This window comes from Triturus cristatus, chromosome 4_2, assembly GCF_964204655.1.
Source record: "Triturus cristatus chromosome 4_2, aTriCri1.1, whole genome shotgun sequence".
Lineage (NCBI taxonomy): Eukaryota > Metazoa > Chordata > Amphibia > Caudata > Salamandridae > Triturus > Triturus cristatus.
In genome coordinates this window covers 232,600,436-232,623,247 of record NC_140586.1, presented here as the reverse complement: position 1 = coordinate 232,623,247, position 22,812 = coordinate 232,600,436, and the positions used below count along the sequence as shown (strand labels likewise).

Below are 22,812 nucleotides of genomic sequence, written 5' to 3'. Positions count from 1 at the left end.
CACTTGTGGGAACATGGGTCCAGAGAACCTGGAACTGTGTGGTGCATACTGCCAGAAGAATCTGTTATGCACAAGGAGGATTACTGCCATTGAAAGGGACTGTGTCAACTTTCTGAATAGTGGCTGGCCTGGCCTGACTACCTACTGTTGGGTGGCACTCTAAATTGTACTCTCCAAGGGCGTGTTGGCTTGCCCCCTGTTCTTTCGGAGGTCTCATGGACAACAAAGATTTCCTACGAGGGATCCCCACATTCTATTTGTGACACCGGAAGAACAGTGCCCTCTTAAGTGCCCACATTATCTGCTGGATCCCAACTGGTCACGCGGCCTGAGCGTGGAACTAAGAATTGTGCCTGGAGACCAGATTGCCTTGTGCAGAGCCCCAGAAGTGTTTCCCACATCTAAGGTGTGTGGCCCCCGCATCGTGGGGACCTCAGCACGCATAAGCATCTTCTTGGTGGTGAGCGGATTCATGGGTTGCAGGATCCAGCATGGGCCGCTTCATCAATCGTGCTGCAGCGCTCTCGTGCGTGAGACCTACTACAGGCTCATTGTGTGCGGTGTCCGATTCACGGGTTGTGACCCTCGGAGGTGGGGACGTAATCATAATAGTGCCTCATTCTACCTCCTGAGGCATTGCAGAACTTGTATATGTGTGTGTGACTTGAATTGTCTGACACTGGCCAGCGGTGTTGCCTTACACATTGATTTCTTGCCAAAAGGGCATTTCGTTTGACATTGGGTTTACTCCTGTGGCCTCGGCCCGCGGTGCTGCCAAAAAGTATTATAATTCCTTGTATCTACATATTTCTGATATCTTTGTGACCCGGGGTGCATCCTATAACTGTGTGGTATTGAATGATAAGAACTGCTGGGGTGGACAGCGTGTTGCACCGCTTACAGGTGCTGGGGTAGTTGTAGAATAGGATCTTTCCCGAATGTGCATATTACTAATGTAATTTTAAACATGGTTAGGCCTAGTACTGCTAGTAATAATTCCAAGTGTGATTTATGCCCAGAAATAAATGATGTTCATGTTGTGTTGATTTTGTGTGTGTTGAATACAAACGTTATTTACATACATCACATGAGAAGTCTCTTTTGTGATTCTCAGTGTATTTATCGTGAGTGCTGTGCCAACGCTTTACACATTGACTCTGTGATAAGCCTGATTGCTCAATTTCAAGCTACCCAAGGGTGAGCGCAGGTTATACAGTGAGCGTAATCTCCTGCCCTTGATGGGAGTGGTAAATTCTGTCTGGCTAGGGCATCGACTCAGCCAACTAGAAAGTGCCAGTTCCAACATGGCTCCACTGCTTTCAATTGTTTTGGATTATAAAACTACCACTCAATACATGCACATATGTATAAATACATACGTATACAGGTTCTACGAATAAACACACTATACTCCTAATCTGTGTCTTGCTTTCATCTGACAGAGGAAGAATGCAAACACAGTAAAGAAAGAGATGAACAGAGACAGGTGAAGAGACAACAGGGGAATTATGAAAAGTAGAGGGCTCGAGAGAGTAAATGAAAGCAGGAGCAAAAGGTACCCACAAGGCAGTAGCAGTGTGAGATAGGACAGAGTGAGTGATAAAGTGGAGGTATTGCATTTAAAGAGCAAGCAAGGTGGTTTGTGGGCTTTTCAATTCATTTGTTTTCATAATCATACAGTGCATTAAACTGTATTTGTCCATGTGAAGGGTTAGAGGAACGTCCACTCCCCCATACAGGTTATCTTATGTGGCTATTTTGAGGCACTCTTTACTTTCTTAGCACCTAGTAGTGCCATCACTCTGGAAAAAGGATCCCTTTCATCGGAAAACTCTGAATATAAGAACCCAAAACTTAATTTAGTTTTTTTCTCTCCTTCGCAGCCCAATTAGGTGCCAAAAATGGAACCGTTACTTTCCAGTAATCGTAGTTCTGCATCAATGATAGTCCCTCTGAAACCATTAAAAGCAGAATAGTTCCACAAATGTGCAAAACAGGAAAACGCTTTAATAGAATAATGGTCAATTTGAAAAAAATCTATTAAAATAAAGAAAACATGTCTACAAGCAGCAACATTTTCTAATTTTGCTGTATTTTTTTTAAAAAAATGCTTACAATTAACTATTCCTAATGTACAACTTTTTGAAAGCACCACTGCTTTTAACATTTTTAAAACCCCAAAACAGAACGAAAAGTGTAGCCGCCAACACAGGGTCTGAAAGCACTTCATTTTTTAAAGTAAAGTAGTGAAAGGAACTTGACTCCACTAAATTGCCAACAATGCTTTTCGTCCGTTGGGAGATTGTGGGCATACTGTGGATTCCTAGAGAATACGGAATTCAAAGAATTGAATTATAGATAAGTAACTTTGACTTCTCCATCACAGGATTCTTTCTGGTATCTATAAACCGTAGACTGGTCTGGCCCTGCCTTCAAGGTGGAGACCAATATTATAGCAAGGTAGAAGGTTAGGTAATGAAGGTTGGTCCATCCGGTTATCCTTCCTGGAGTCAAAATCAATACAGCAGTGTTCAGCAAAGGGTGTGACTACATGTCCAGCAGACGTAACTGCTTTGCCTCTGGGTGGTGAGCCATAGATTTGCCCAGCAAACGACTGTTTGCTTCTTGGTAACAAGTCAGAATAGAAGGCAATGTCCACCCAGCAATCAGTGGTCGGGTTCATGGATGCCATTCTTGAGCAAACCACTCCATAATTGACAAACAGCTGTTTGAACTCCAACTGCCTTAAATCCTCTGTCTTTTGCCATCAAACATGAATTACATGAAGAGTCATTTCGAAGAAATACGGTGGATCGAGAAAGAAGTTTAGAAATTAAATAATCTAATTTCTAAGAACATCTGAGATCAGGGTTGGATTGGGATTAAAAATCGGCTCGGGCACACTAAAAATAGTCGGCCACATTTGCGTTTTTGCCTTTCCGCAAAGCACTGCCTCGGCGAAGTTTTTTAAAAAGAGAGAGGGGGGGGGGGGGCGGTCTCTGACAGAGGCATGTTTTATTAACTTTGTTTAGGTTTTTTTAAAAAAAAATGCATGGATTAGTTCACATTGGTGAAACACACCTGAAAAACAAGTGAGGCCACTTATACTCAGGCCCCCTGACCCCACTCAATATGCAGACATTAATGGACCAGCCCAGATAGAGAAAGGGAGTGATGCCAATCTGCCTCTAGAAAGGCCATTCAGGCACCTGCCAGGCACTGGCGTCAACTGAACAGCACAGACACTGCCCAAATCAGCCCCCTGGCTGCCCAAATAAGTGGCCCACAGCTAAAATTTGGATACCGGCCCCTCGGCCATTGCCCGAGTTCCCGCATTATCAATCCGACCCTGTCTGAGATGTCTTCAGGAAGAAAGATCGGTGGGTGCGTAAGGAAATTGTACCCATTACTCTAAAAGGTTCGTCAGTGGAAAGAGCCTGACAAGGCCGTTATATAAATAATGCCCCCAAGTTCACCTGTACTCTCCAAGGCACAATATGGTTTTGTAATGGGTCAAAAGTACGGTAAGTTCGACTGCGTTGCGGGCGGCACTGACACCGGTCACTCAAGTGGTGTTTCGGGTGTGGAGCCGGGCTCTGCGTCATATTGGCTGGTGGGGTAGGCTTACCCGGGAGACCCCGTTGTGGCAGAACGGGCTCCTCCCTCAGTTGGCGACCCTCTCTGGTTTCAGGGACTGGGACAGAATTGGTGTCTCTACGTTGGGATCGGTGGTCCAGGGCTGTGTGATGAAATCCTTTGAGGTCTTACAGCTTGAGTATCAAATGCCACGGACGCAGTTCTTTAAATACCTCCAGCTGCGCCACGCCCTCGCCCCTAGACTGGAGGGTCTCCAATCCATTCCTGAATACAGTCCCCTTGAGGTCCAGGTGTTTATGGGGGATCTCCAGGAGAAGAAAGTTTCTAAAATATATCGGTCCTTGGTGATTCATGGGGCCCCATCCCTGCAGGGTCTGCGGGAACGGTGGGAGACGGATGTCGGGCCGTTGGATGAGACGGACTGGAGGGAGGCGCTGGCCTCCCCCCGTGAGGCTTGTATAGCGATCCGCCTGCGTCTCGTCCAATTTCGGTATTTGCACAGGACCTATTACACGCGACAGCGGCTGTGGCGGGCGGGTCTTATTGCCTCCCCGGACTGCCTTAGGTGTGGACGGGAGGTGGGGTCTTTGATGCACACGGTCTGGCACTGCCCTGCAGTGTATAGGTTTTGGGGGAGAGTGTTGGGGTGCTTATCCGAAGTGTTGGGCTGGGATCTCCCTGTAGACCCCCGATTGGCGTTGCTCCATGTTATGGCTGATATTGGGGGCAATATCTATAAGCGCCACTTGCTGCTTCTGGGCCTAACGACAGCCAAGCGGGATCTAGCCCGTGCGTGGAAGGCCCCGGTGGCTCCCTCTCTCAATGTTTGGAAACGGGGTCTGGATTTCAATATAGGTCTGGAGCTACCGATCTTTAGGGCGCGTGGGTGCCCTCGGAAACACTTCAAGATTTGGAAGCGGTGGGCTGATTATAGGGGCATTTTCCTTGCACCGGTCCTTGAGGATGGAGATTTGGGGCCTACTTGAATGCCATGCGTGGTACGGCATACTAACTGTGTGGTGATGGTTCTGGTGGTGTCTGGCGGTGGTGCGGTCGGGGGGAGGGGGTTGGGCGTTGGGAAGGGAGGGCGGGGGGTTTCTTGATCGATGCCGTATGAATAGCTCTTCATTGTTCCTCTATACGACAAAATGTCAAGTGTTGTTGCTATGTACTATGTGGCAGTTTTCCCTGGTTTGTCAGGGGCCTGCAGCCCTTGCCTACTTGATTAATACAAAAGGGTTTAAAAAAAAAAAAAAATGTACGGTAAGTTAGTTCAATCGATGGGCCACACCCCTATTTGAAACTGAACTCTGAGCGAGACCCGTTTACGCCATTTTGGATTGTTAAAAGTGTCATTGCGAGAGGCTCCAGAGTATTCTAGATTGACCTCCTTGCTAACAGAGGCCCAGAAAACCTATCCTGGTAGTCACTCTGCTTAGAGGCCACTAAGGCATCGGCAATGCCTGTGGTGAGGCTGCCACAGGACTCAAAATTGCTCTCTAGCTACATCCACGCTATACAAGCAACAGCACATGTGCACAAGCTAGGAGCTCCCCTACATATAGTTTCTTCAGAAGAGGGGGTGTATAGCTGCACTGGCACAAGTTCCCTGGCCTGGCGTATTGGTGGGAGGCACAGGGTGACATAAACACACGGAAAAGAACTATAACCAGTGCTTAATTTGTACTAAAAAAAAAATGTACCAGGACTCTACTAGGGAGCCCACCGCAACTTTCACCTCCCACTGCCACTGTAAGCACTGCCAACAACAGTAGCAACACAACTACTATCCATCACAAGTGTGACAATTCAGACTGTTCATGGCCCCAAAGCAATAGGAATGGCTTGGCAGCAGGTATTAGTTGTTTCAAATGCATATTGAAATAATAATCAACTGTTGCTCTGCTCATCTTTAAATTATATACACAGCGCCACCATGTGGCAGCTGTCATAAGTGCAGGTGTTGACAAATAAGTGCCAGTGTTGAGCACTGGAGACCACCAGCTCAAATCAAGCTCTGACTATAACCAGCCAGCAGGGACCCTTTAGCGCATGGGAGAGATACACAGAAGTGAGCGTGACCTTATCTTGGCCAGCAGAGGGCACCGCAAGGCACAGTAGAGATACGCATACGTGTGGAGAAAGCTAACACAGGGAATAGGAGAGATGCAATGGGAGAACGAACTGTAACCCAATGCCAAGATGAAGTTACCTCCTCATTTCACCAATTTCTTTGTGATTATTCCCACTCAATCATTTTTCGTCCTCAGTCCCTTTTCACCCTATTCATCTCTCTCTTTACATATTACAAGTCTGAGAGTCCCTCTTTCCCCCAGGTCATCATGGGACTTGCTGCCTTCCTGTGGCCTTTCAGTCTTCTCTTCCTGACAGCCATGATCTGCGGGGCTCCGTCCAATGAGCCTGTCACCGAAGACCCCCTGATGGCCTCTCCCCGGGTCTGCCGACGCTGCTGTGACTCTACGGACCCTCAGCCTTCAGCTACGCCTCAGCCCTCTCCTGTCGCCCACCATAGCCCTCAGTACCTTCTACCAGAGGTCCGGCCCTACATCGACATCACCATCTTAAAGGGTGAGAGCTTCACTTGGTGTTTAGTTGTGGGGACAGTTAGAATATAAAGTCATCTTTGTGCTTTGTGTGCAACCAGGACATTACAAGCTCAGATTTCCAGCCTTAGGTAAGTGAGTTTTTTGACCAACTATGGCATTAGAAGTCAAAGCTCCACCCTGGGGCGTGTGCGTGGGCAGCATATCTGGAACTAAGGCTGAGAGCATTTCTTTTTACTTTTACTGAAATTGCCATCCCTAAAGTTACTGATAGGATTCACTCTTTTTGAGCGGCAAAGATGTCGACTTTGCTCCAGAGAAGTCACTTTTGGATTGTGCTATATTTGCATTTATGCATGCTTCATAACCATTACAAGGCGCCAAAACGATTTGGCAGATGAGAGGATGTGCTTGGAAAGTGTACCGTTAGCATGAATGATGGCAAACAATTCTGCTCTCATTGTGTTATATGTTGCTACATCTGGCTGGTCAGTAAAGCAAGAAGGAGAACGATATAAGATGCTTCATTTCAATCACCCTCCATCCACACTCAAGGATTACCCCCAACATCCTCTCTAAAATGTGTTCACTCCTCCACACATTGCTCAAACACAGGACTACCCAGAAACTGGATGATTAGAAATATGGTCTACATTATGCCACACGGCACCGAAAAAAATCAACATTAATTAGTCTCTTGAGCTAATTTCCTCTCCATGCTCGTATCCTCAACAACCCAACTGTACCATTAACTACCTCCTCTCCGCAGTTCTCACATCTCTCATTCAGTCTCCTCTTTCTGACTCATACTTCTCTAAAAGTGCAATCATGAACATACTTACCTCATTTTTATCAAACCCACCACGCTCTTCCTACTCCCCTCCTTTAACTGCATGTAATGTTACTTACATATTGAGATTGCATCCCATGCTTCTTGCACAATTGATCCTCATACTGAATTCAGCCAGTTCTTCACGTCCTCCATGTGGTCCTTACAGCCCCCAGATTGTCAAATCCTCAAATTTCTCATCTCGAGTTTTGTCTTGCTTAATTTTAAACTCTGTCTTCAGCTGCTCAGGTCTGGCATTACATGTTGTAGTGACATTACATGTTGTAGTGTGCGTATGAGATGGGTGGTTGAGAATGCATCTGCCTGGTTCTGCGTAAGTAGAATGTGAGTGTGGCACACACGTGTGGGCATGGAATGTGTCAATGGATGGCTGGGGACCACTACTGAGAAAGACCCTGGCAAGAGAAATACATATCTGGAACCAGTCTGTGTGGTGTTTTGTCTTTCGGCCTCATGCACTAACTTAAGTCAGATCTGGTAAACTTTCTGCTAACTGATCAACCTTATTCAACCATTGTAGGAAAGTAGGATCTGCTTTCACGGTTACCTTAACTTTTTGCTGGTGTCATTTTGCTTTCTGACTAGTCTGACTGGGATCCTGCTAATAAGGGCCCCAGTCACTGTGCTCTCTCCCTAAATTGGACTATGGGAAGTACATTGGTACCTTTCTAATTGGCTACTTGTGTACCCTTCCAAGTCCCTACTAAATGGTAATGGGGATACCCAGGACATAGGTACACCACGGGTCTCCCCTAGGCAGCAGCATGTATTGTGCCACCCATGAGAGACCACTCAGCCTGTGTAAGCTGGTTCAAGGACCACTCACAACAGATATACGTTTCCTTATATCTGAGGTCACTGCACTTAAAACGAATAGGTAACCCCTAGGGTAGGCCTTTCAATCCTGAAGGCAGGGTGCTTGGTTATAAGTGTGAAGGTGCCCTGCATGAACAGGACACCCCCTACAAACCCAGGAGTCGATTCTCCCGGCTTTGGAAGTGCGGTCAGCCATTTTATACATATAGTGGACATGAAGTCAATTACGGATGTCTAACTATATATTGGCTGCACTGAAACTGGTCATGTTTGGGCCTTTTTCTGAGCACGTGATAAGTACGCAATACATCCTCAGTCACAGAATTTCATGTACCCAATGCATTTCGGGCCGACTTTGGCCCTTCTTCAGGGGTTAACTATGAGTAAAAAGAACAATGTGTTAAAATGCCATCTTAAAAAAGAACTGTTTGTGTATATACCATATTATGTTCAGTTAACCCAATTCAGCGTTCTCCCTCTAGTAAAATACACTCCAACAACAAAACTGTCTGTGCCAACCTCATTATCACTATCTCATCCACAGGTAAAAGCCCAAGCATATGAACCCTCACTTTATCTTATACTCCTGTACTTATGGTACACATTACTAGATCAGAGCAAGCCTTAAACCACCCATTGTACCTTCGTGATTTCAAGCGATGCGGTCTGTTTCCCTGCAAGATCTTAACTGCTGAAAGCGGCGCTTCGAAAGCGTTACTCCTCCTTCCCATTAATTAAATTTAAACATCGTGACTCCACCCTTCTTAAACACCCAATCACATTGCTCACGATCGTACTCTGTGGTTCTTGAAAACTTCATTACCCATAATGCACAGCTTTAAACCTCCAAAAATGTGGACCCACCTCATTCATAATGGTGACTATACACGATAACAAGAGCTTCAATACAACCTCCCTTCAGACAGTGATGTCCCTGTACCCCGCCCTCCCTAAAGATGTTAAAAACGCTGATACTGAAATGCAACCATTACGATAGTCCATTACTTCAAGTTACTATACACATGTAGAACTCGACAAGTTCATAATTCAAGACGGTAAAAACACAGTTCACGTCACTTTTTACAAGAATGTAGCATCCCACGTGTGAATATGTGTCCATTCAATCCATTTGGCGACGGGTGCAGCATGTAAATAGGGTGGAAACTTTCATACTCGAAGAAACAAAGTTACAGTGCACACCAGTATTTTCAAGCTTCTCTTTTTCATATTCAAACTTAGTTCATTGCTTGTCTGATTTGGCGTGCAACCAGGACAGCAGGATCCACCCAGGCATCCTACGTTTGTGTTACAATATCAAAGTGAGGACTTCACAAGGCCCAGCAATACAGGTGGTGGTTCTCCAACTCCCTTCAGGCCTGCACTGTTTCCCACCGAGTTTGAGGCCAGTATCCCTTGTCAGAATTGCTGGAATTGAACCCCTGTGCACTGCGTTGACTTGCCGCTGTCAAGGCTTGTTGACTCTCTTCTCCAGAGATCTTCAGGCTCCAAGAAGCTCCAGCCTCCAGCATCTCATGCCACCAAGATCTTTGTCCTCACCACATCCTTTGCAACGCGGGCCTGCATCATTGGTGAGCTCCTCGAGGTCCTCTTGCGACTCCTTTGCCTTCGCCTGTGGGTCCTCGTGAGGGTCTTCTTTGGCTCAAGTGGGCTCCCCTGCTTGTTCATGGCCTCCTCTGAATCTCCTGTGCTCGGTGAGTCCCTTGGACCTTGCTGGTCCTGACACTTGCTGACAAGGCTTGTTGGTGCTCCTACCAGACACTGACCCCTGGCTCTCGACTTCCGAAGTGGGAGAGCTTGTGAATGGGTTCTGGTCTTCCACAGTGTCGCCTGGTCCTCATAGCTGCAGCGACAAGGTCACCGTCAATCCTCCTGCATCTTCCATCATCAGTGGTCATTGGTCTTCCGTGCCTCCTGGCATAGACTCTGTCCCCTCCGCTTGGAGGTACTCCTCTTCAAGAATCCACCCTTTGATTCCACCGGACTCTTTCACCTTCATTGCCAGCAGCATCTTCACTGAAGTCCTCCATTGTGGTTAACGGCGGTTTCCGACATCACTTCGCACCTATGCGCCCGGCTTCCCTGGTGTAGGTATCCTGATTCCTGGGATATCCACAGGTGGGGTTACTCTCCGACCTTCCATCTTTCATGGGATTTCTTCAGGGTCCTCAGGGAGGGTCCGTCTCCTTGTGAACTGCAACTGTTCCTGGGTACTTACCTTGGGTGGGTCCTTGGGTCTCAAGCTCTTCTAAGTCTTCTGGGTCCAGTATCAACTTCGGTTGCAATTTGTATTCCACTTAATTAGTATATGGTTGGTCTACTCCTGGAGACCACTGTGTATTTGTGCTAAGTACCTGTTCTACTATTGAAGTATTGTGTGTATTGTGATTATATCTCCTGCTAGGAGATATACCAATTTGTTAGTGAGTGTTTATAATAAATACATATTTTTATAACTGCACTTAGTGGTTCTTTTTCACTTGACCTACACTACATTATTAGTACTGGTAAAACAAGCTGCTTTACACTCCTTCTGGACTAAGCCTGAAGGCTGCTCTCCACAGCTATCAAACAGAGAGCTTTCTATGGTTGCCTAAGACCAATAAAATCACCATAAGGGTTGTCTGGATTAGAGCAGGGTGCTTCACTTAAATAAGTGTGCACCATATACTAAGACTGGCTCCTACATTGGTGTGCAGCGATTGGAATATAAGCCATCATTGTTTTACCAGCGTACCTAGGTGTGGATTAAATGAAAAACAATCAGTAGCATTAGGCACATATAAAATATTTTTGTACACAAGTTCTACTGAACTTTTAGATTAGTACAGGTGATACAGAGGGTGCCCCTAGAGGTGGGTCCACCTGTGTTCCTCCTGAGAAGGTACAGAGGATACAGGGGAGGTCTGTGCCCTCCTCTGCTAATTCAAATGCTTGAGGAAATTCCATAGGGACCACGATCTCTAGCAAGAATGAAGACTCTTTAGAGAGGGAATACCACCTGATCAAACTTGAGAGAGTTAGACTTAAGCTCAGGCAAGAACAGCTGGCCCTTGATAAAGAGACCCTGGAAGTCCAGAGGGCAAGTACAAATTTGGGACTAGAGTCACATGGAGGCAGCACTAGTGTACCTAGAGTCAGGGAATCCTCTTTTGATACTAGGAACCTGAGCAGGATAGTACCTCCTTACCCGAATGGGGATGATATCCATAAATGGATCACTCTTTAGAGAGGGCCTGCAAAATTCAGATGGTCCCTCAGGGGCAGTGAGCAGATATCATGTGGCTCTCCTTTGTTAACAAAGGTAGAGACATGCTCCTCACTGTTAGAGAAGAAGATGCTGACAATGACTCAGTATTACAGAGTGCACTCATAGATGGGTTTGGCTTAACAACTGAACCTGAACAGTACAGAGGTAAGTTCAGGCATACTCAGAAGGCACACACTCAAGATTGGGTTGATTTCATAGACAATGCTATTAAGGCTCTGGAAAGCTGGCTTCATGGAAGCAAGGTACAGGACAATGAGGGAATGTACAATTTGATGAAAAGGGAGCACATCCTTAATAATTGCCAGAATCAACAACTGCACCAGTACCTGGTGGACTCTGATATGACCTCTCCTCAAGAATTGAGAAAGGAGGAAGATAGATGTGTCCGCTCCGGGGTAAAGCTGAAAAATCATGGTGGTGGAGGTAACCAGAAGAAGCAATAATCTTCTAAATCTCAAGAGAAGGGTGAGAGAAAGGGTAAAGACAAAAAGGAGTCTTCTCAAGGACCTCAAAAACCTGCATCTCTGGGTGAGTCCCAAAACTCCAAGAAGGGTAAAAAGAAACCTTGGTGTTACTTATATAAAGTAAAAACCATTGAACAAGGGATGCTGATTGTCAAGGCCAACACCAGGAAGATACTACCACTGCCCCTACGGCACCTGCACTCCCTAGCACCAGTACAAGTGATAGTAGAGCAACCAAGGGATTAGTAGGGTTAACCGTGGGTTCTAGAGTGGGTTCTGGCCTAATCAGAACTCCCAGTCAGGCTGTCCTTGTCTGTGATAGTGGCATAGATCTTGCCACCTTACTAGTAAGTCCCACTAACATTGGGCAAGTACAGACATCAGCCTTTGATCATTGGGAATGAAGCTATGGCTAACAGGGACACAGGGGCAAGTGTCACAATGGTGACAGAGAAACTTGAGTCCCTTGAACTGATCATACTTGCTCAGTTGTACGAAGTGACAAACGCAAGCAAAGTCAGGACTGATCACTCCTTGGCAGTTGTGAATCTCAGCTGAAGAGGGGTAACTGGCCCTAAAAGAGTTGTGGTTTCTCCAGACCTACCTGTAGATTGTCTGTTGGGCAATGATTTAGAAACTTTAGCCTGGTCTGAAGTGGAGTTCAGGACACATGTAGATATGAAGGGCATCTTTGCCAGTGCATTTGCTGTCACCAGGGCTCAGGTCAAACAGCTAAGCATTGAGGGAGCACTGGATCCTGGAAATATGGACCAGCTGGCTCCTAAGAAAAGGAGCAAGAAGGGTAAGAACTTAGTTTCCTCCCACAATTCCCAGTGAGGATCAGTCTCCTGAAGGAGATGATCTCAGTCCTGCGAAGGAACTGTCCCAGAGGAACTTGGGCCTGATCAGGCAGGGGGCCCTTCCACAGCAGACTGGAGTTTGGAGCAGAAATCCTGCCCCTCTCTTGAACAGCTCAGACAGCAAGCTGCTGCTGAGGAGGCACGGAATGTCAGTGTGCCCCATAGGAACTATTGGGAAGATGGGCTCCTGTTCTCTGAAGGTAGAGACCCAAAGCCTGGTGCCATCAGGAGGATGGTAATACCTCAGATGTTCAGGGGTTTTCTTCTGCCTCTGGCACATGACTTTCCCCTTGCAGGACACCTTGGGCAAAGCAAGACATAAGACAGGCTTGTCCCTCATTTTCACTGGTCCCCATATGTCTGAAGACACTACGGAGTTTTGTCGCTCCTGTGTCACTGCCAAACCCGTGGCAAGTCAGATGGCACTACAAAGGCCCTCTTGATTCCGCTCCCAGTGGTTGGGGTTCTCTCTGAGAGGGTAGAGATAGACATTGTAGGTCCTTTAAACCCTCCAACAGCATCTGGACATAGTTATATCCTATTGGCGGTAGACCATGCCACTAGGTATCCAGAGGCTATTCCCCTTAGGACCACTACAGCTCCTGTGGTGGCTAGGGTCCTTCTGTTTTTTTTCCAGAGTGGGTTTCCCTAAGGAGGTTTTAACAGACAGATGTAGAAACTTCATGTCTAGTTATATTACTTTTATGTGGTAATAGTGTGGAGTGAACTACAAGTTCACCACACCCTAACATCCACAGTACAATGGGCTTTTTGAAAGGTTCAACAAGACCCTCAAGGGTATGATCATGGGCCTTTCTGTAAAGCTTACGTGAAAATGGGATGTTTTACTACCCTTCCTTCTCTTTGCCTACAGAGAGGTTCCACAGAAAGGGGTTGGTTACAGCCCATTTGAACTTCTGTTTGGACATTCAGTTAGGGGTCCATTGTGTCTGGTTAAGGAGGGCTGGGAGCAGCCTCCCAAACCTCCTAAACAGGATATTGTGGACTATGTGCTTGGCCTGCATTCATGTATGGCTGAGTGCACGAAGAAGGCAAGCAAAACCCTTAAGGCCAGCCAGGAGCTTCAGAAATCTTGGCATGACCAAAAGGCTGTGCTGACTGTTTATTACTAATAGAAAGACTCCCTTTCTTTGGCACGCATTCACTGAGTCATATATTCCATTCCATATGATTTCTAATAGAGAGGTAAAATCTTTATCACCAGTTAACATGTAAATATTGTCACTAAATACCGACGCCTGTATTATGTAAAAAAGCCATATTTATTACACATTTGTTTGTATATAAAATTGTAGCATAGTATATACAGTACTGAATTGTGCTGAGTTAAAAAAGAGAGAAGAATTCTTACATATATAAAAAATCCCCGATAGATGTCTTGCTATCAAAATACAACCACTACATTTCAATTTAAGTAACTTTTTTCTGATAATTCTATAGCACAGTACTAAAAATTCACACATAGTTAAAACCCGATAATAAAAGGTCTCAAATATTCAATGTCAAATTTCATCCAAATTATAAAACAAAATTGTCAACGCGGTGTTTCGGTGGTTTTATTTATTCTCTCCACCTTCTTCAGGACAAACAATTAAAATAAAAACACAGATGTATCGTTTTGTTTGAAAAACTTTATTCGATTCTTGTGAATCATAAAAGTACATAGTTACAATAATAAAACATTGCTTAAAATTAATCCATATTACATTTTGCACATACTAAATATAACTAAAACAACATATAAGATTTCTTAGCAGGGTTTTCTATAAGCTACCATTTTCTTTATATCAATCCAAGGGTGTAAAAATAAATAAGTAGTAAAAATTGCTTAAGGCCCTATTTCCCAATTTCCCTATCACATTTCATATCTTTTCCTGATTCGCAAAACATTTCTAATAAAATTTAACACAGCACAACATGTGACGGCATTGGACAAAGAACGTAAATAATTAAAACATTCCTGATGTGAACAAGGGACAATTTCCCTCAGGATGGGCCCAATAAAACGAGCCGTTATATTTTTATACATAGTGCAAAACAGCATAAGGTGCATTGTGCTCTGTTCGGCTAGGTTATCACAAGGACAGGGAGTCAGTCTCTCACACCAACTCCCCTGATTGGGAATAGCCACAAGAAAGTGCAATGTACAGAGACGAAACCGCGTCAAAAGGAAGCGGGAATGTGTATGAGTACTAAAAGATAAATAGAATTGATGAAGATTTAGCGACCCATGGGATGGAGTCTCATCGTCCAGGTTAGATGCAACTAACTCATTATAATAAGCATTTTTAATCATTGTTTTAATATTGGTTTGTATGCCATCAGGATTTTCACAGATGTATCAATATTTTCAGGGGAAACGTATTGTTCTTCTCTAAATTTTTTCTGGTTTAATACTCATTTGGGTACTGTATTTCTTTTCGTATTCCAATCTCCAATATTTTTCTAATGGGGATGGATTAAATGATATTTAGTAGACCTGTCCATAGTTTATCTACCCACCTTAGTATTTGAATGCTCTAGTGGAGACATGTTCATTACTTATTCGTTTGGAGTATAAATATGGAATGAGCCTTTATTATTTAGCTCACTGTATCAGAGGTATCACGTTCGATATCCTTCCTCTTGATCTTCAATTTTCACAGAAAGATCCTCTCTCGTGAGTCAGGTTTTTCAAATTCAGATTTTCAAAAATAATTGAGATTGGAATATGAAAAGAGTGGTTAAAGAAAGAAATGAAAAAGAACATATCCCCGAATATATACTACCCACACAGGACCAGTTAATTATTTTCGCCATTAGGACTCATCAAATCGAAAATATTGAGGGGCTATCCACAAAGGTACATTTACATGCAAGTAAATCCACACATTTAAATTTACTTCTACACCTCTGAGTAACTTTACAACTTTTGGCTATTCACCATTTGCAGGCGCAAGTTACTCAAAAGTGAAGGCTTACATGTCCCCACGCCATGAAGCAGGTTGTGGAGTCAGTAAAAACATCATATACGACCTAATGTTACTAATAGTAGTGAGTTTACTACCGTATTTGATGTTCCACACACTTGGCAGACACTTCCACAATCAGAATGGGGAACACCCTATGGGAAATTATAGGGACATTTTGAAAAGTTAAAGCTAAAAAATGAAATATTTTCAAGTTAAAGATTAATATAAATGAATTCTATACATGTACTTAACAGGTATGGAATCTTGGCATTTGCACTGATGTAAGAGGTTGATGTTTTACGAATCTGTATCTGCAAAGCATACCATTAGAGAATTACTTTGAAAAAAAATCTATGTATTTTAAATGTTGATTCTTTTTTAAAACATGATACCACACTATTAGCTAAACTTTAAATTAAAAATATAATTAATTTAAGTATATTAAATTTAAAAACAATTGGGAGATTTATTTAAAAGCACTAATCTTAACTAAAATGTATATATTTATTCATTATGTATTAGACCTTGCTGGAACTTATGTGTAACATTAATTTAATTTAAATATAAAAAAAAAATTGAAATTTACATTTCTTTTTAAATTGAAAAAAAACATTAAATTATTTAAAAATAACATTTATTTATAATTTATATTTTGTTTTTTTAACATTGAAATAAAAGTATATATGTTAAAAAGTTAATACACATTCATTGATTTTAACATCATTTCCCGTGGAGTTTCATTTTAAGTCCCTGCTGCCATTATTTTCTATGGGAGCATGTTGTGGGACCTGTGAGTGGCAATGTGTGGTGCTATCAATCAATCAGGGTTAGTATAGAGCAACTACTCACCCGTGAGGGTCTTAACACGCTATGGGGTGTAGGGGGCTGCTCTGTTGAGTGCTGGGGTCACATGACAAGCCAGTTCTAGAGGTCCTTCCTAAACTGGGGCAATGTGGGAGATTGCCAGAGGTGGAGGGAGAGGGTGTTCACAGTTTTGGTTGTAAGGTAGGAGAAGGACTTTCCTTCCGTAGTAGTCTTGCTGATATGTGTTTCTGGATTTCCAAAGAAAACAACTTCAGTTTTGTCAGGATTGCACTGCAGCTGATTGATCTTAAGCCAGTTTAAAAACCTTTGTGAGGCAAGACCTAATCATTGCCCCATCAAAGTCGGTTCCTTTTTCACATGTAAAAATCAGCTGAGTGTCATTAGCGTAGGAAACAATTTTGGCGCCCTCTTCTTCTACCAGAAATGCCAGGGGATGGATATATATTAAAAAGGGTAGGACTGAGATTGGAGCCCTGAAAGACACCTACATTCATGGCCGGAACTGGGGATGAGAAAGTGGGGAGCCTGATGTCCTGAGATCTATTTTCCAAGAAGGATGACATCCATGTTAAGGCGGTCCCCCCAGGCTGATGTTAACAAGTCTCTCTAGGAGCCTCTCAAGTGAGACCTTATCGAAGACCGCCGACAGATTGAGCAGTATCAGAACAGCCTTGCCTCCCTGGTCCAGCTTACCGTTGAGAAATTCAGTCACTTCCAGCAGAGCGGACTCCGTACTGTAGTGAACCCTAAACGTGGATTGGGATTCATGAAGGAGCTTCCCATCTTCAATGTGTTTTTGGAGGGCCTTGTTTACATGCTTCTTTAATACTTTGGAGAGGGCCGCAAGAAGGGAGATTGGCCTGTAGTTGGCAGGGTCCGTCGGTTTGGCATTAGCCTTTTTTTATCAGTCGAAAAATCTTAGCATTCTTCCATAATTTCGGCATTTGTTGCCTGAGGAGAGGGAAGCATTAAAGAGCTGGTTTACAGTGGGGTTTATGGTGGGAGCTAATAGGTTCAGGATATTCGCTGGACATGGATTGGTAGGAGAGCCAGACTTAATGCTTTGGAAAAGGGTCAGTGACTCTTCAAGCTGAAACTCAGGGAAAGCTAGTAAAGATGGAGGATCCAAGAGGTGATATTTACTTTTAGAACTAAGGTAGAAGGTCAGTTCTTCTTCTGCGATGTTAGTGATGGCTTGTTGGATCACAGAGATCTTTTTGTGGAAGAATTGAGCTATTTGCTTAGACCATTCTTCCGTGCATGGCCCTTCCTTTGTGCCGGCTTTCGGGCGGTAAAGGATTTAACTATGCTAAAGATTTCCTTACTCCTATTTTGGGCATTTTCTATCTTGGTTTGAAAGAAGTTTTTCTTGGCTGCCTTCACGAGAATGTAATGAGCTTTTAAGGTGTCTTTATACACCTTCCTGTCCTCAAGTAGATAGTATGTACTTCGTTTTCGTTCCATTTTTCTACAATTTCTTTTGCTAGATCTGAGGGAATCGTTGAACCATAGAGCTGGTGGGGCCGAACTCTTTGAGGAGCGGAAAACAACTGGTACCGAGGCACCAATGTTGATTCGGAGCCATGAATCTATTGAGAGGGCGTCCGAGTCGGGGCAGCCAGACAGCTACGGGGATGAACGACCGAGGTCGTCTGCTAACATCGGAATGGATATTTTATGGAACGTCCTGTAATTAGGGACCCTCTGCCCTGCGTTATCCCGAGGGGCTGTGGCAGAGTTGGGAATGACTAAATTTAATAGGAGGTGGTCAGACCAGGTAATGGGAAGAGGTAGGCTTACTGATATGTCAAAGTTGTGAAAGATCTGGTCTGGTCTGATCTTCACATGGGTGGCCGAAGAAACAGTTGGAAACATGTTGGAAACAGTTGGAAACATGTTGCAGGCCTGCAGCGTCTCCAGCAAGGAAATTGTTGAGGCTCTTTTCCATTGTCCATATGTATATTGAAATCTCCCAGAATAAGGCCAAGGAGGTGGTGGCTGTATTAAGCGTAGTAATAAAATTTCCAATTGCACCGGCAGCTCTGTAAATCAGCTATGCTATGATGGGGGGATAAGGTACAGCGGAAGCCTAAGGACTCTGTGCCCTCGATGTTTTCCATCGGAATGGGAGAGCACTATAGTTTTTGATTGTAAATTATGGCGACACTGCCCCCCTTCCCACTCGGTCAGTCCCTCCTAAGGATTTTAAACGCCGTAGGAATGGCCGAGGAGATAGTAGGGTTGGAGGCTTCAGACAGCCAGGTCTCAGTGAGAAAAAAAAGATCAGGCAGTTTGTCTGAAAGTAGGTCATAAATGTGTGGTTCATGCTTTTGCATAGAGCGCCAATTTAAAAGGGTGCCTTTAAGTCCTCTGTTTTCTTATCGTTTTTACACTTATTGTTGCGTGAGAGGATCTTGGGTGCGAGTTTCCTGGGCTGGAGGAGAGACCAGTTGCACTTATTGCATCGAAAGTCTACCTCCAAGCTTGGATCAGCCGCTGTACACTGACATAATGGTAGCTGCCTAAGGCTAAGCAGTTTTTCCCTATTGCAATATAGTGGAAGAAACTCACCGGAGGGGAACTGGGCAGCATGGCCGGCGCCGGACGCCCCTGAGACGCTGACGGCCGCAGATGGGCTTGCCTTAGGCATGCCATCAGCGCACCCGCTGGACACGTCCGTTTGCATCGGGAATATATAGGCAAATGCCTATGATGCAAACTGGATAGCTAACGCAGCTGAGGAAGGGGAAAGTGCGTGGGAAGAAGTGAGGAGCCCAATAGTAGCCCTAGCCCTCCGCACAATCGGCATATCAGCCGCGGCGGACCAGGACTGGAGGAAAAGCAAGATGCGAATCAGAGCAGCTACAGAGGTGTAGGCAAGCAGAATCAAGTAAAGTGTGTGTATGTGGGAGGAATTGTTAAAAAGCACAGAGTAATTCAGCCACACATATACAATTTAAAAAGTATTAAAAACCTAGTAGCAGGGCAGGAAACACGAAATCCTACCGCTGTCAGCTGCGCGCATCTGTTTGCATCGGGAATAAATAGGCTAATGCCTATAATGCAAACTGGATCGCTAACGCAGCTGAGGGAGCGGAAACTGCGTGGGCAGAAGTGAGGAGCCCGATAGTAGCCCCAGCCCTCCGCACAATCGGTGTATCAGCCGCGGCAGACCAGGACTGGAGGAAAAGCGAGATGCAAATCGGAGCAGCTAAGGAGGTGGAGGCAAGTAATTCAGCCACACATATACAATTTTAAAAGTATTAAAAACCTAGTAGCAGGGCAGAAACACTAAATACTACAGCTGTCAGCTGCGCGCGTCCGTTAACATCAGGAATTTATAGGCTGATGCCTATGGTGCAAACTGGATCGCTAACGTAGCTGAGGAAGAGGAAACTGCATGGGAAACAGGGGCTCAAATTGGATCATAAATTCAAAGCTGTTCTGAACAGGGGCCCCCAAAATATGTTTGGCCCAGGGCCCCCAAAATCCTTAAGATGTCCCTGGCGGGGAAGGAGCGGTGGCTGTTCAGATATGCTGGTAAAGTGTTTTGAAGGCCCTTTTGTGCGTGGGTGAGGAGTTTGAAGGTTACTCTTCTTTCAACTGGAAGCCAGTGGAGATCGTGGAGGTGTTGGGTGATGTGACTTCGACGGGGGATGTCGAGGATAAGTCTAGCTGCGGCGTTCTGGACAGTCTGGCGTTTGTGAAGGAGTTTCTTGTTGATTCCGGCATAGAGTGCGTTGCCATAGTCCAGTCTGCTGTAGATGAGTGTGTGTGTGACAGTTTTTCTTGATTTAGTTGGGATGCATCTGAAGGTCTTTCGAAGCATGCGGAGGGTGTTGAAGCAGGTCGAGGAGACGGTGTTGCTCTAGCGGTTCATCGTGAGCGATGAGTCTACTATGATGCTGAGGTTTTGTGTGTGGTCCATCAGGGTGGGGGGATTTCCGAGGGTGGAGGGACACCAGGAGACGTTCCACGTGGAGGGGGTGGAGCCAAGGATGAGGACTTCTGCCATTTCTGAGTTGAGTTTCAGGCAGCTGTTCTTCATCCAGGTGGCAACAGCTTTCATACCTTCTTAGAAGTTGTGTTGGGTTTGTTGGTGAGTCAGAGAATCAGCTGGGTGGCATCGGCATATCAATGATGTTGAGCCCGTGGTTTCTGACGATGTTTGCGAGGGGAACTATTATAAATGTCGAAGAGGGTTGGGCTGAGGGAGGAGCCCTGGAGCACTCCCCAGTTGGTCTGTCGGTTCCAAGAGGTGGGGAGGGAGTCTGATCAGCTGAGTTCTGCCAGTGAGGAAGGAGCAGATCGAGTTGAGGGCCTTGCCACTGATGACAGCTTGGTGGAGTCTGGTGGCTAGGGTGCGGTGGGAGATGGTGTCAAATGCAGCCGAGAGGTCCAGGAGGATGAGGGCTGCCAGTTTGCCCTGGTTGAGGAGGGAGCATATGTCGTTGGTGGTGGCAAGTACGATGGTCTCGGTGCTGTGATTGCTTCAGAATCCGGATTGGAAAAAGTCCAAGACGTTGTTAGCTTCAATGAAGTTTGCTAGCTGGGTGTTGACAGTCTTTTCAATGATCTTGGCTGCGATGGGAAGCAGGGATATGGGCCAGACGTCCTTGAGGTCCATCGGGTCCATGGCGAGTTTCTTCTGGAGGGCGTTGATTTTGGCATGTTTCCAGTCATCGGGGAAGGTGGCAGTCTCGAAGGAGCAGTTGATCGTCCGACATAGTTTGGGTGCGATGACAGAGGCGGCTCTTTAGAAGAAGTGGTGTCGGCAGGGGTATGAGGGTGCTCCGGAGTGGATGCTTTTCATGGTCTTCAAGGTGTTTTCTGTCATGAGCGGGATCCATTTGAGCAGGGAATGTTGGATGGTGTCGCATGAGGGGGAGCGGGAGCGGTGGTCTTGGTTGTCGAAGTTGTCACAGATCATCTTGATCTGGTGGTGGAAGAAGGTGCTGAGTCTATTGCAGAGGTCTTGGGAGGGTGGGACGTCTGTTGTTTCATTGTAGGGTTTGGCGAATTCCTTGATAATGAAAAGTTCTTTGGTGTTATGTGCATTAGTGAGGATTCAGTCTTGGAGGGATTCCTTCCTTGTGGATTTGATGAGTTGGTGGTGTGTGTGGTGGTGGCTGCTTTGTAGGCCGCTCGTGTTTCCGGGGTTTCATTGTTGTTCCATGTCTGTGCGAGTTGTCTGCAGGAGCTTCTGGATTCTTGGAGTGCAGGGGTGAAAAAGCTTGCTTTCTTGATGTGTCTTCCGGTGGCCTTCTTGAGGGGGGCAAGTGTGTAGGCGCAGTACGTGATCCAACAGCGGAGGCTGCGTGCTGCGGTGTTTGAGTATGATGTAGTCAGTGGTGGGATGCTGATGAGGGCAAAGATGAGCTGGTCTTTGATGACTTTGTTCTAGCTTCTGCGGGGGAGGCGGTGGGCGTGCTTGTGTACAATGGTTTTTTTGAAGGAGCAGTGGATGCAGTGATCTGTCCAGAGGAGGTTTGTGGTGTGGCTGTAGGAGACACTGCTTCCTCCAGTGCAGACAGGGTCAAGTGTGTGTCCCGCTGTATGCATGGGAACGGTGACTAATTGTCTCAGTCATATGTTGGCGAGGTTCTCTAGTAGGGAGGCAGTGTTTGAGTCGTCGTGGTTATCCAGGTGGAAGTTTAGGACTCCGAGTAGGAAGTAGTCTGTGGATACGAGGGTGTGGGTGCGAGGAGGTCAGTGATGGCGTTGGCAAAGGGAGCACGGGGGCCGGGCGGCCTGTAGGTAAGGGTTCTGCGGAGAGTTGTTTTGGGGTTGGTCTGGATCCAGAAGTTGAGGTGCTCGATGAGGGTCATTGTGTCATCCAGGAGGGTGGACATGCCAAGGAAAATTAAAGGAAAGGGTGAGGAGAGCGAGAATTGAAAAAGTGAAAAGTGACAGAAGGGCAAAACGAAGGAAAGAGAAAAGGAGGGCACAAAAGGAAAGAGGCAAAGCGAGGCAGAACAGCAGAAGTGCAGAGTGCTCTTGCACTGGACCACCAGGGATGAGGATCACGCAGGAGCCTGCGGGTGGAAGAGGGCCTCAAACACCCTGCAAACAGAGAGCTCAGGGGGCAGCATTTAGTGGTGAAGCGAGCAGTCACACTGACCAGGTCAGTGGTCTTGCTCTTCTTACCGCGCAGAGGCCGCCATTAAGGAAGGGATCGGGGGAGGGAGGGTCTGCTGGGAGGCGGGAAAGACACACTGGAGGGGCGAGGGGCTGTGGGGGAGGCAGTGGCCCGGGAAAAACAAAGGAAAACAAAGAAAAGCGCGAGAAGAATGAGGAGAGTGAGAAGTGAAAAAGCGAAAAGTGGCAGAAGGGAAAAACAAAGGAAAGAGAAAAAGAGGCCACAAAAGGAAAGAGGCAAAGAGAGGCAGAGGCAGAACAGCAGAAGAGCATAGTGCTCTCCCACTGGACCACAAGGGATGAGGCGCAGTCAGGAGCCTGAGGGTGGAAGAGGGCCTCAAACACCCTGCAAACAGAGAGCTCAGGGGGCAGCACTTAGTGGTGGAGCTGCGCAGGGGAGAGCAGTCACACTGACCAAGTCCTATTTAAGTGTCATG

At 45.7% G+C, this 22,812-nt stretch overlaps 1 protein-coding gene across 3 annotated transcripts in view; it reads left to right on the top strand.

The window, feature by feature from the left end:
* C1QTNF6 (C1q and TNF related 6) overlaps window positions 1–22,812 on the top strand; it is a 63,035-nt gene that overhangs the window by 19,445 nt on the left and 20,778 nt on the right. For 2 of the 3 annotated variants that reach the window (XR_014960591.1, XM_085601348.1), the window contains exon 2: window positions 5,934–6,186. Coding sequence is in view for 2 of the 3 variants with exons in the window: in XM_085601348.1 (XP_085457474.1) it covers window positions 5,940–6,186 (247 nt within the window). In the remaining variant the exon portion in view is untranslated. Of the gene's footprint in view, window positions 1–1,475; window positions 1,556–5,933; window positions 6,187–22,812 lie in introns of those variants that run through there. The other variant, XM_085601349.1, reaches the window with a different exon arrangement.